Below are 12,323 nucleotides of genomic sequence, written 5' to 3' on the forward strand. Positions count from 1 at the left end.
ATTCTTGGGCCAGACACAGCTTACATCATTTAAAAACAAAAATAAAACCCAAGAAACTCTGGGACAGGGACAGAATCTGATTTCCAGAGAGATCACAATATTAAATACAAATGTCCAGTATCCAACAACAACAACAACAAAAACCTGCAAGGCATACAAAGAAATAGGAAAGTATGGCCCTTTCAAAAAAGAAAAATAAACCAATAGAAACTATCACTGAAACAAAAAGTGATAGCAGATCTCCTAGAAAAAGAAATTAAAACAACAGTATTCATGATCAAAGAATTGAAGCTGTGGAAAAAGTCAAGAAAACTATGCATCAACAAAATGTCAATATCAATAAACAGCTAGAAAATCTAAAAGGAAACCAAAAAACTTATTTTTTCAGAGCTGAAAAATACAATAACTGAAATGAAGTCATCAGAGGGATTTAAAGGTAAATTGCGGCAGGTGTAAGAAATAGTCAGCCAACTTGAAGATAAGATCAATGATCGATCAAAGGAACACAAAGGAAAAAAACTGAAGAGGGACAGAGGCTACGGAACCTGAGGAACATTATCCAGCAGGTGAACATACACACTATGGGAGTTCTTGAAGAAGAAAAGTGAGAGAAAGGGGCAGGGAGACTATCTGAAGAAATAATGGGTGAAACTCAAATCTGATGAAAGACACAAAGCTCAACAAACTCCAAGCAGGGTAACTTTAAGAGACCCAAGGTGAGACACATTAAAATCAAATGTCAAAAGCCAAAGCCAAAGAGAGAATTTTGAAACAATCAAGAGATAATTAGCATGTCACATAAAAGGGATCTTGAATAAGATTGTCAGATTTCCCATCAGAAACTTAGGAGGCCAGAAGGCAGTGGGCTGCTATATTCAAAGTGCTAAAAAAAAAAAAAAATTAATCAAGAATCCTGTATCTGACAAAACTAGTAGAGGTGATGGAATTCCAGTTGAGCTATTTCAAATCCTGAAAGATGATGCTGTGAAAGTGCTGCACTCAATGTTAGCAAATTTGGAAAACTCAGCAGTAGCCATGGGACTGGAAAAGGTCAGTATTCATTCCAATCCCAAAGAAAGGCAGTGCCAAAGAATGCTCAAACTACAGCACAGTTGCACTCATCTCACATGCTACTAAAGTAATGCTTAAAATTCTCCACGCCAGGCTTCAGCAATACGGGAATCGTGAACTTCCAGATGTTCAAGCTGCTTTTGGAAAAGGTAGAGGAACCAGAGTTCAAATTGCCAACATCCACTGGATCATCGAAAAAGCGAGAGAGTTGCGGAAAAACATCTATTTCTGCTTAACTGACTATGCCAAAGCCTTTGACTGTGTGGATCACAATAAACTGTGGAAAATTCTGAAAGAGATAGGAATACCAGAGCACCTGACCTACCTCCTGAGAAGTCTATATGCAGGTTAGGAAGCAACAGCTAGAACTGGACATGGAACAACAGACTGGTTCTAAATAGGAAAAGGAGTACATCAAGGCTGTATATTGTCACCCTGCTTATTTAACTTATATGCAGAGTACATCATGAGAAATGCTGGGCTGGAGGAAGCACAAGCTGGAATCAAGACTGGCAGAAGTATCAAGAACCTCAGGTATGCAGATAACACCACCTTTATGGGAGGAAGTGAAGAAGAACTAAAGAGCCTCTTGATGAAAGTGAAATAGGAGAGTGAACAAGTTGGCTTAAAGCTCACATTCAGAAAACTAAGATCACGGCATCTGTTCCCATCACTTCATGGCAAATAGATGGGGAAACAGTGGAAACAGTGGCTGACTTTATTTTTCTGGGGCTCCAAAATCACTGCAGATGGTGATTGCAGCCATGAAATTAAAAGATGCTTACTCCTTAGAAGGAAAGTTATGACCAACCTAGACACCATATTAAAAAGCAGAGATATTGCCAACAAAGGTCCATCCAGTCAGCGCTATGGTTTTTCCAGTAGTTGTGTATGGATGTGAGAGTTGGACTATAAAGAAGGCTGAGCACCGAAGAATTGATGCTTTTGAACTGTGGTGTTGGAGAAGACTGTTTTTTTTTTTTGTTTTGTTTTGTTTTTTTTTTTTTTGAGAAGACTCTTGAGAGTCCTTTGGACTGCAGGAGATCCAATCAGTCCATGCTAAAGGAGATCACACCTGGGTGTTCATTGGAAGGACTGATGTTGAAGCTGAAATTCCAGTACCTTGGCTACCTGATGCGAAGAGCTGACTCATTGGAAAAGACCCTGATACTGGGAAAGATTGAGGGCAGGAGGAGAAGGGGACGACCGAGGATGAGATGGTTGGATGGCATAACCAACTCAACGGATATGAGTTTGGGTGAACTACGGGAGTTGGTGATGGACATGGAGGCTTGGCGTGCTACGGTTCATGGGGTTGCAAAGAGTCGGACATGACTGAATGACTGAACTGAACTGAACTGATATCTGGCAAAACTGTCCTTAAAAGTGAGGAAAAATTAAGACATTCCAAGATAAAGAAAGCTGAAGGAGTTTGTCGCCACTAGACCTGCCCAATATGAAATGCCACAGGGAGTCCTGCTGGTCACAGTGAAAGAACACCAGACAGTAATTCAAACCTGTATGAAGGTTTCAGTAAAGATAAATACATGGGTAATTATAAAATCTAGTATAAACATAAAAATAGTAACACAATTCATTTTTATTTCTCCATGATGTAAAAGATTAACCCATTATAAAATTATTAGCATAGGGGACTTTCCTGGTGGTCCAGTGGTTAAGAATCCTTCATCCAGTGCATGGGAAAATACACTGCATTAACAGAATGAAGGAAAAAAAAACACACGATCATCTCAATCAATGTAGAAAACACATTTAACAAAATTCAACACCCTTTCAAAATGAAAACACTCAACAAGTTAGGAATAGAAAGAAATGACTACAATCCTATCAAGGGCCACTGTGAAAAACCCATAGCAAACACCGTATTCAATGCTGTGACAAGGGATAGAAACTTTCTTAGTAGCTTTTAAAACTTTGCCAAAAAGCCTATATTCAAAAATTCTTTATTTTTTCCCATTAAATATCTAGATTTCTCCAGAGGAACCTCAGGAAATAGTTGAAGGTAATTATCTAAATAAGAAAAAACATAGAAGAGAAATAAAAAGAGGTCAAGACTGATTTTAACATTATAAAAATAAACAAGTGGTGCTGGGAAAACTGGTCAACCACTTGTAAAAGAATGAAACTAGATCACTTCCTAACACCGCACACAAAAATAAACTCAAAATGGATTAAAGATCTAAATGTAAGATCAGAAACTATAAAACTCCTAGAGGAGAACATAGGCAAAACACTCTCAGACATAAATCACAGCAGGATCCTCTATGATCCACCTCCCAGAATTCTGGAAATAAAAGCAAAAATAAACAAATGGGATCTAATTAAAATTAAAAGCTTCTGCACAACAAAGGAAAATATAAGCAAGGTGAAAAGACAGCCTTCTGAATGGGAGAAAATAATAGCAAATGAAGCAACTGACAAACAACTAATCTCAAAAATATACAAGCAACTTATGCAGCTCAACTCCAGAAAAATAAACGACCCAATCAAAAAATGGGCCAAAGAACTAAATAGACATTTCTCCAAAGAAGACATACGGATGGCTAACAAACACATGAAAAGATGCTCAACATCACTCATTATTAGAGAAATGCAAATCAAAACCACAATGAGGTACCACTTCACACCAGTCAGAATGGCTGCGATCCAAAAATCTGCAAGCAATAAATGCTGGAGAGGGTGTGGAGAAAAGGGAACCCTCCTACACTGTTGGTGGGAATGCAAACTAGTACAGCCACTATGGAGAACAGTGTGGAGATTCCTTAAAAAATTGCAAGTAGAACTGCCTTGTGACCCAGCAATCCCACTGCTGGGCATACACACCGAGGAAACCAGAATTGAAAGAGACACATGTACCCCAATGTTCATCGCAGCACTGTTTATAATAGCCAGGACATGGAAACAACCTAGATGTCCATCAGCAGATGAATGGATAAGAAAGCTGTGGTACATATACACAATGGAGTATTACTCAGCCGTTAAAAAGAATTCATTTGAATCAGTTCTGATGAGATGGATGAAACTGGAGCCGATTATACAGAGTGAAGTAAGCCAGAAAGAAAAACACCAATACAGTATACTAACACATATATATGGAATTTAGGAAGATGGCAATGACGACCCTGTATGCAAGACAGGGAAAGAGACACAGATGTGTATAACGGACTTTTGGACTCAGAGGGAGAGGGAGAGGGTGGGATGATGTGGGAGAATGACATTCTAACATGTATACTATCATGTGAATTGAATCGCCAGTCTATGTCTGACGCAGGATGCAGCATGCTTGGGGCTGGTGCATGGGGATGACCCAGAAAGATGTTATGGGGAGGAAGGTGGGAGGGGGGTTCATGTTTGGGAATGCATGTAAGAATTAAAGATTTTAAAATTTAAGAAATAAAAAACTAAAAAAGAAAAAGAAAAAAAATAAACTAAGTACATGGTAAAACATTCAAAAAGTACACTTGAAAAGTAAAAAATGTTTTTTTTCTCCATAAGACTCTAGACTCTCTCCTTTGAGATTCCATGGTTAACACTTCTGTATCATTCCATCTATGGCCGATTCATATTGATGTATGGCAATAACCATCACAATACTGTCAAGTAATTATCCTCCAATTAAAATAAATAAATTTATATAAAAAAGAATATATTTTGATTGGTTTACATCCAAACTTATAAATATTTTAAGTAGTTTAGTTATATCCTTTGTGAAGGCAGTACCATGTCTTTAACCGTATGAACATTAGATTGTTTTGAGATTTGTGCTATACAAACTTAAGAGCAATAAACATCTTAAACATACATCTTTATGTGTGTACATCTACAAGATAAAATCTTAAACGTGAAATTATTGGGTCCAGGAAATGTACATTTAAAATACTGGAAAATATTGCCCATGGTTCTTTAAACTGTGTCCTTAGGCAGATTTTATTCTTTGGCAAGTAAAAGAGTGTTTTAAATTTTTAACTTCACACACTAAGAAAGAAGAAGGATTTTAAAAGTAGCAACTGCTTCTTTTCTCCCTTGCCTATGAAGAGTGACTGAAATATTGTGTTTACAAAGAGGGTCAGGAGTCCAGCTGCCTGATGGTGGTTTCTCATTAGTGCCTGTTGGCCAGGTTTTCAGAGGCAGCGTAATGTAGAAAACTGCATGTTTTTCTGCAAGCCTGGCTTTCTAATAACTTTCCATTTATACTATCAGTAGTGTGGTAGCAAGCCTAAAACTTGCTGGCTACAAAAGAGAAATTTCTCTATGGTCTTAATTCAATAGCAGTAGTGTGGTAGCAAGCCTAAAACTTGCTGGCTACAAAAGAGAAATTTCTCTATGGTCTTAATTCAATAAAACAACACAGAAGATGGAAACTGATAAGAAGCAGAGCGGTTTTGCCAAATATTCATGAATTCTGGGCCTGTCAGTATACCTACTTTTAAACGTCCAAGGCATATGTTCAAGGTAAAATCATCTCCATAAGATGTAGCTAAATTTACAAAGTGAAGAGATCATTTTCATGGTAGAAAATGAAGTGTCTTTACCATGGCCAAGGGCTTTTCACTCTGGCAATGCTGGAAGTGTTTTGGAGAGCACCATGCACACCACAGTCACTCGGTACGTATTTCTGGGGCCGGCAGATCTTGCACTGTATTAAAGGTCTTTCCTACCTTAAAAATCAGCTCTCATCCTGAACATGCCCATGGTGACTAAGGACAATCAGTCATTCCCATTGTGCTCTTCCGCAATTCTGTCTATCTGGAACTATGCGTTTCTAAGAAACAGCCTCTCTTGCTGGAACCTTTCTCATCCTTGCCTTGGCAGGGTCTAGTGGGATGGATCATCTTTAGATCAAGGCATCTCTCCTAAACCTACATCACTGCAAATATAACTACTGAACTAAGGCTATCTTAAGAGTGAAAGGTGTGTCATAAGTTTTTTTTTAAATCTCACTTATTTATTTATTTTTATTTTTGGCTGTACTTTATCATCCTTGCTGTGGCTTGTGGACTTTCTCAGGTTGCAATGAGCAGTGAGTACTCTCTAGTTGTAGTGTATGGGATTCAGAGCGCCAGTGCGGTAGCTGTGGTGCACAGGTTTAGTTTCCCCACAGGAAGTGGAATCCTCGTGGACCAGGGATCGAACCTGTGTCTCCTGCATTGGCAGGCAGACTTTTACCCACTGGACCACTAGGGATGTCCCACCTAAGATTATTTTAATCATACAGTATGAAATTGACAATAGCAGTAACAATAATGGCTAACATTTATTGAGCATGCTAGATTCTATGTTGTTATTGAAGGCTTTTATATGTATCAAGAACTCAATCATTTTCCATACATTAACTAATTTAATCCCAACAACAACTCTATGAGGAAAGCACTATTATTAACTTCATTTTACTAACAAGAATGATGAGGCACAGCGAGGTTAAGCAAATTTGACATGGTCGCACAGTTAGCAAGTGGCAGAGAATGGAGATCTGAATGCTTCTCTCTGATTCCAAAGCCCCTGTCCTTTCTTTTAGGATCTGGAAAGACTCTATTTCCCATGCCTTTCCTCCACCAGCTAAAAAAGGAAAAAGTCAGAAGCAATGTGCCACATCTGGAACTAAGAAATAATGATTTCAAAATGCAGGGCATGTTACCTTGTCTGAATCCTGAATTATTTTGACATTCTCTGTACCAAATTTTTCACCATAAAGTTTAACAAGTCTCAGGGAAATCTCTGAGAGGCCGGTGAGCTTCGGCTCTTTATAGATGTACTCCTTTCCATCCTCTTCTTCAAAAAAAGACTATTATAAAGTTAAACATACAATAATTTATAAGTATTATGAGCAAATATAGCATTTACAGAACATCCACTAAGTAATCAGCAATAATGTATTGGAAATAGATTTTAAACAATGGTACTAAAAGCCACATGCATATATTGTAACTGAAATAAATGACAACGTTCAAACTCAGTCATATGAGCATATCACTGGCCTGAAGGTTTTTACACTCGATTTTTCATCACTTGCACACATACCTGATTTATATTTGAAAACTTTCAGTACTGGGTATTAATGAAACATTTAAGAAGCTTGACTGAAATTGAAACTGAAGGAAACGTTCAAATCTTATATGCTGTGCTCTGCCCTCATGGACTAAATATGGAAACCAAAGTGAACATTACATGAGAAAAGGGTCACACCTGCTGTTGGGACAGGTGCTTTACCCAGACAGAACCCTAGAACCAGTAGCTGCTGCTATGGTAACCTAATAATTCAAGGTGAATGTTTAAAAAGGGAAACAACTTGATGAACTACAGTATACTTACTTGGCCATAAAAGGCAACTCGGAAGAAAGTGCCCAAAAGTCTTTTCTTTGTGTGCATAACCTCCAAAATTTTTGTGTAAGCTCCATGAAGAGTTCTATAAACTTGAGTAAGTTTCTGAAAATATGAGAATTAACAAATTAGCTTTATCTTTTGGTTAGTTATGAAATGTCTATAATAAATGCATAAGGGGAAAAAAACAACACCATTTCCTTTTCAAAATGGTTTTGGTGGGGTCATTCGTATTCCCTTCTCCCATGGTCACAGAAAAAATGCCTCAACAAGTTTAGGTGAGAGGGTAGAGCTTAAAATGGTCAAATAACACTGTAATTCTAAATTATCATGCTTCATGTCATTCATATCTCAATGGTAGCATATACATTAAAAGTACTGTGTTATTGACTACTTTTTCCCTTATGTCTGAATTATTGTGACTGAAAAAGAAGCAAAATGCTTTGCTTGAGCCCTAAGGTGGAAAGATGGGAATAAACAATCATGCAAACACTTTAGGAGAGGAAAGTAAAATGCAGACACAAAAATAACAGCAAAAGCCTGAGTGGGGAATGCTTTTATAACAAGCTCACAGACACTTCCAAAACATATATTCTTCTACACACTCAGAAAAAGGGAATGTACTCTGCAAAGAACATTATCTCAAATGTGAAAAGACACCATACAGAACAGGAGAAAATATTTGCAAATCACATATCTGATGTTTTCTTATCCAAAAAAATATAAGGAACTCTCATAGTTCAACAACACAATGACAAACAACCCAATTTAAAAGTGAGCATAGGACTTGAATAGACATCTCTCCAGAGACTATATGAAAACGGCCAACAAAGACATGAAAAGCTGTTCAAAATCGTGAGTCATTAAGGAAATAGAAAGCAAAACCACAGTGTGACACCATTTCACATTCACTAGGATGCCACATTCACTAGGTTCTAAGAAGAAGCCCCAAACACAAGTGCCAATCAGAGGTGCTGGTGGGAAGGTAAAGGGGACAACAATTAGATGGTTTCTCAAAAGTTAACAGAATTACTCTGTGACTCACCAATTCCCCTCTTAGGTATTTATCCAAGATAAACAAAAACATGCCCACACAGAAACTTACTCATAACTGTTTACAACAGCTGTTTGTAACAGCCAAAATGTGGAAACAACCCAAACATACAAACAAATTTTGGTGTAGCCATACCATGGAATATCATTCAACCATGAAAAAGGAATGAAGTTCTGACATAGGTTACAACTTGAATGAACCTCTAAATATTATGCTAAGTAAAAGAAGCCAGACACAAAAGGTCACATCTTGCATTCATCTTTTCTATGACACGTCCAGAACAGGCAAATCCATAGACGGAAAGCAGATTAGTGGTCACCAGTGGGGTGAGGGAGGGGGTGAAGAGTGATTCCTTGAAGGAGACGGAGATTTTCCTGGGATGATAAAAATGTTTTGAAACTAGAGAGAGGTGGTTGGAGCATAGTATTAAGACTGCGCTAAATGCTACTGAACTGCAAACTAGAAAACGGTTCATTGTATGCTGGTGAATTTCATTTCAATGCTAAAAGGGCAGACCGGAAGCAGATGTTCTTTTTTTCACATTCTTTCCATACTATTTTCTGCAGTTGAAGTCAATTTTAGGGAAGTGTTCCTCCCTTTATGGCTGCTGTGGCTGACACTATTCAGCCCACCCCATAAAGAACACTGAAGAATTACTTCATCCCGTGCAGGATGCTTCAGAATCTATTCAGACCCTTGCCTCTCTACAAGGAAATAGGAGTAGCTCCCCAATAGAAGATATTGTTTCCTTTAATGTGTAGGGAAGATAAATTTTTCTTTTTTCCCTATTAGTCAAGTGAGTAGCAAAATGTTCTCTGGGTTTCTAATAACCTGGTCTTCAACTTAAGAGAGAGAGTAGGTACTTTGGCAGTTTTACAAAGGTTCTTAGGAGGCAATGCTTTGACAGAAAGAGCAATGCCAATTCTTGTCTTGTCTCATAGGCTATCCTTTGTCATCTATATAACATAGATTTAATTACTTAACTCTCACCTTTTAATATAATCACTTGAGCTGTACTATGATTTTTCAGGCATGTCCCCATATACAGCAAAAGCCGGACAAAGAGTAGGAAGACCCAGAACCCAGGAAGAAAAAGTGATTTTGATAAGAGCCAATTTGTAGAAGAGATTAGAACACTACACAGATGACATTAAATGTATGTTTTCACTCTGGGACCCTTCAACAATGAAAGACTACTTGCTACATATATTTAAGGATAGACTGCTTTGCTTTTAAAAATGGCTTGAGTCCTAAATCACTGCTTTCCAGCATAGCAGGGGTAGAAAATTATGATATAGACTCAGATTCTTGAATATAAAAAATCCTGTTGAGTGCTGTTAGCAACAGCTATACTACTGTTCTTTAGTAATTCCCCTTGATCAAAGATTTATGTGGCAGACAAAACTGGAAAAGCTCCTCATAAAAGGAGTAACTTATTATCTCCACTACTGTCATCTGCTGGCACTTTAGTCTCACCATCAAATTGAAAAAAAAGTGATTCACACCTATATCTCTTCCCTGACCACGTGGAAATCCAGTAACTTTTTTTTGTGTATGTGAGGGACAACATGGACTTTTCTCTGCCATGAGTGGAAAAGGGAAGATTGCTAGATAAAACTGCTGTGAGAAAAACTGGCATAATGTTAATTTTAAATATTTTAAACATTGCATCCCTAATTTCATTTGAAAAAATTTAAATGAATATAAGGTAGGACTGGAATTTTAGGACTTTTTAGAATTTTTTAAGGATAGTAATTTAAGATCAAAATAAAATATATAGGTGAATGGTGCAAACATATCAGTTACTTACCTCAAACTCTCGACGTTTCTCATAAATTGGAATGATCAACTTGGAAATTTCAGAAATTACTTCATAACGCTCTGCTTTCCATAAGCCATCCACACATTGTTCTAGCAATTCCAGCAAAACTTCCTGCATTGAGAAAAAATGCAATAAAAAATTAGAGATACTTGAGCTCTGTGCAAATATAGACTGAACTATTTCAAATGAATAAAAAACGGAATGTACTAAATTTAAGGAAATGAACAGGAGTACAGTTGTGTAACTATATATTCTAAATGACATGCTTGAAACACTAGAAACTGAAACCACATTCTTAAAAGTATGAAAGTAAGATTGACAATAGAAAACTACTACTTTGTTTAGCATGTAATAAAGATGTTAACCAAACTTACATAAGGTAACATGTTCAGAAGTACTTTTAAAAGGGGATATGGTTTTCGAAACTGAGGATATTTAAATGTCTAACAGGGTAAATTCCACTAAGCCTATAAAGGTCCATGATTTTTGTTTTCCACTAAAATTATGTTTACACACAGGTAATAGAGTCTTAAGGTAATTTCACAATTTTCAAGCTGCTGCATTAGTGACATCGGGGTTTATTAAAATGATATGATTTTGGTCAACAATGCTTCCTTCCTAACTGTTGGTTCTAAAACCAGTGAGAATGATAGTATAATACCTCACAATAGAGATCTCTGACTTTGCCATAATAACAGCTTCTATAAAACAACCATCATCTCATGTTCTCAACAATGAAAAGATGATGCCAATTATTCATGCTTTCCATATGTCTTAAGAGTTTGTTTCTATCTTAAAGAGATGAATTTCAGTCCTATAAAACGGACTGCTACAATGGCTCTTAACGTATGTCCTCTAGTCAATTCTGAATTTATCTTCTTTCTAAACAAGCTCTTTTCCTTGTGTTTCCCACCTAGCCAGTGGGTCATATTCGTATAGACTCTGAGCTACAAAATTAAAAGCAATTTTGACTTTACTCTTTGTTATAGGTTGAACTGTGTCTCTCACAAAGATATGCTGAAGCCCTAACTCCCACTGCCTCCGAATGTAACCTTATTTGGAAATAGGGTCACTGGAGATAATGATGAGTGAAGGTGACATCACACTGGAGTGACTTACTTACAGGAGTAATTTCCTGGGTGAGCCTTACTCCAAAAGGACAGAGACAAACAGGGAGAGCACCATGTGACTACAGAGGCAGTGACTGGAGTAATGTCTCTATGAGCCAAGGAAATCCAAGACCAACAGCCACCATCAGAGCTAGGAAGAGGCAAGGAAGGCTGCTACCCAGAGTCTCAGAGGGAACAGGGCCCTGCTGACACCTTAATTTCCAACCTCTAGACTCTAGAACTGTGAGACAATAAAGTTCTCTTGTCTTAAATCACCCAGTTTGTGTACGTTGTTATGGCAACTCTAGGAAACTAATACACCCTCAATCTTGACTCATCTTCTAATCAGTTCATCGCCAAGTTCTGCCACTTTTACTTCCTAAATATTTCTCAAATCTGACCCTTCCTCTCCATTTCTACTCTCATTGCTAAGATTCAGGACATCATTATTGTTTTCTAACAGATCTTCCTGCCTCCAGCCTTGGCATTTTCAAATCTATCCTCCACAAATCTGCCAGAGGGTTTTGATTAAAATACAAACCAGATTACATCCCTCTTCCCTTAGAATCTCATGGCTCCCCATCATTTGCAGAACTAAGGACAAATTCCTTCATTTGGCACATAAGGTTTGCAGCGACCTGGCTGATATTTTATGAAATCATCACTTCACAAGCTAGCTTTGTACTTTATGCTCCAGCAGTGATGAACTATTATTAGTTTCTCGGAAGCACCATGGTGTTGTCTTAACTTTGTGCCTTTGTCCACTCTGTACCCTCGTGTCCTTTAATCCCTTTCACTTAGTTAACGCTGTAAGAAAAGTCAGATTTCACCTCTTCCAGGATCCTTCTCCTGATTAACACAGAGTAGCGACACAAGAGGCCTATTTTTCTTACTATGATACTACATTGGGTGGATATTTATCACTGTA

At 37.6% G+C, this 12,323-nt stretch overlaps 1 protein-coding gene across 3 annotated transcripts in view; it reads right to left on the reverse strand.

Moving 5' to 3' along the window:
• The window catches only part of LOC101108113 (dedicator of cytokinesis protein 11), a 211,353-nt gene that overhangs the window by 10,545 nt on the left and 188,485 nt on the right, over window positions 1-12,323 (reverse strand). For all 3 annotated transcript variants that reach the window (XM_027963225.2, XM_027963224.2, XM_042242184.2), the window contains 3 exons: window positions 10,275-10,397; window positions 7,402-7,515; window positions 6,728-6,874 (listed from right to left, as the gene is read on the reverse strand). In XM_027963225.2, the coding sequence (XP_027819026.1) occupies window positions 6,728-6,874; window positions 7,402-7,515; window positions 10,275-10,397 (384 nt within the window). The remainder of the gene's footprint in view (window positions 1-6,727; window positions 6,875-7,401; window positions 7,516-10,274; window positions 10,398-12,323) is intronic.

The sequence above is a fragment of the Ovis aries genome, chromosome X (assembly GCF_016772045.2).
Source record: "Ovis aries strain OAR_USU_Benz2616 breed Rambouillet chromosome X, ARS-UI_Ramb_v3.0, whole genome shotgun sequence".
NCBI classification, from domain to species: Eukaryota; Metazoa; Chordata; class Mammalia; order Artiodactyla; family Bovidae; genus Ovis; species Ovis aries.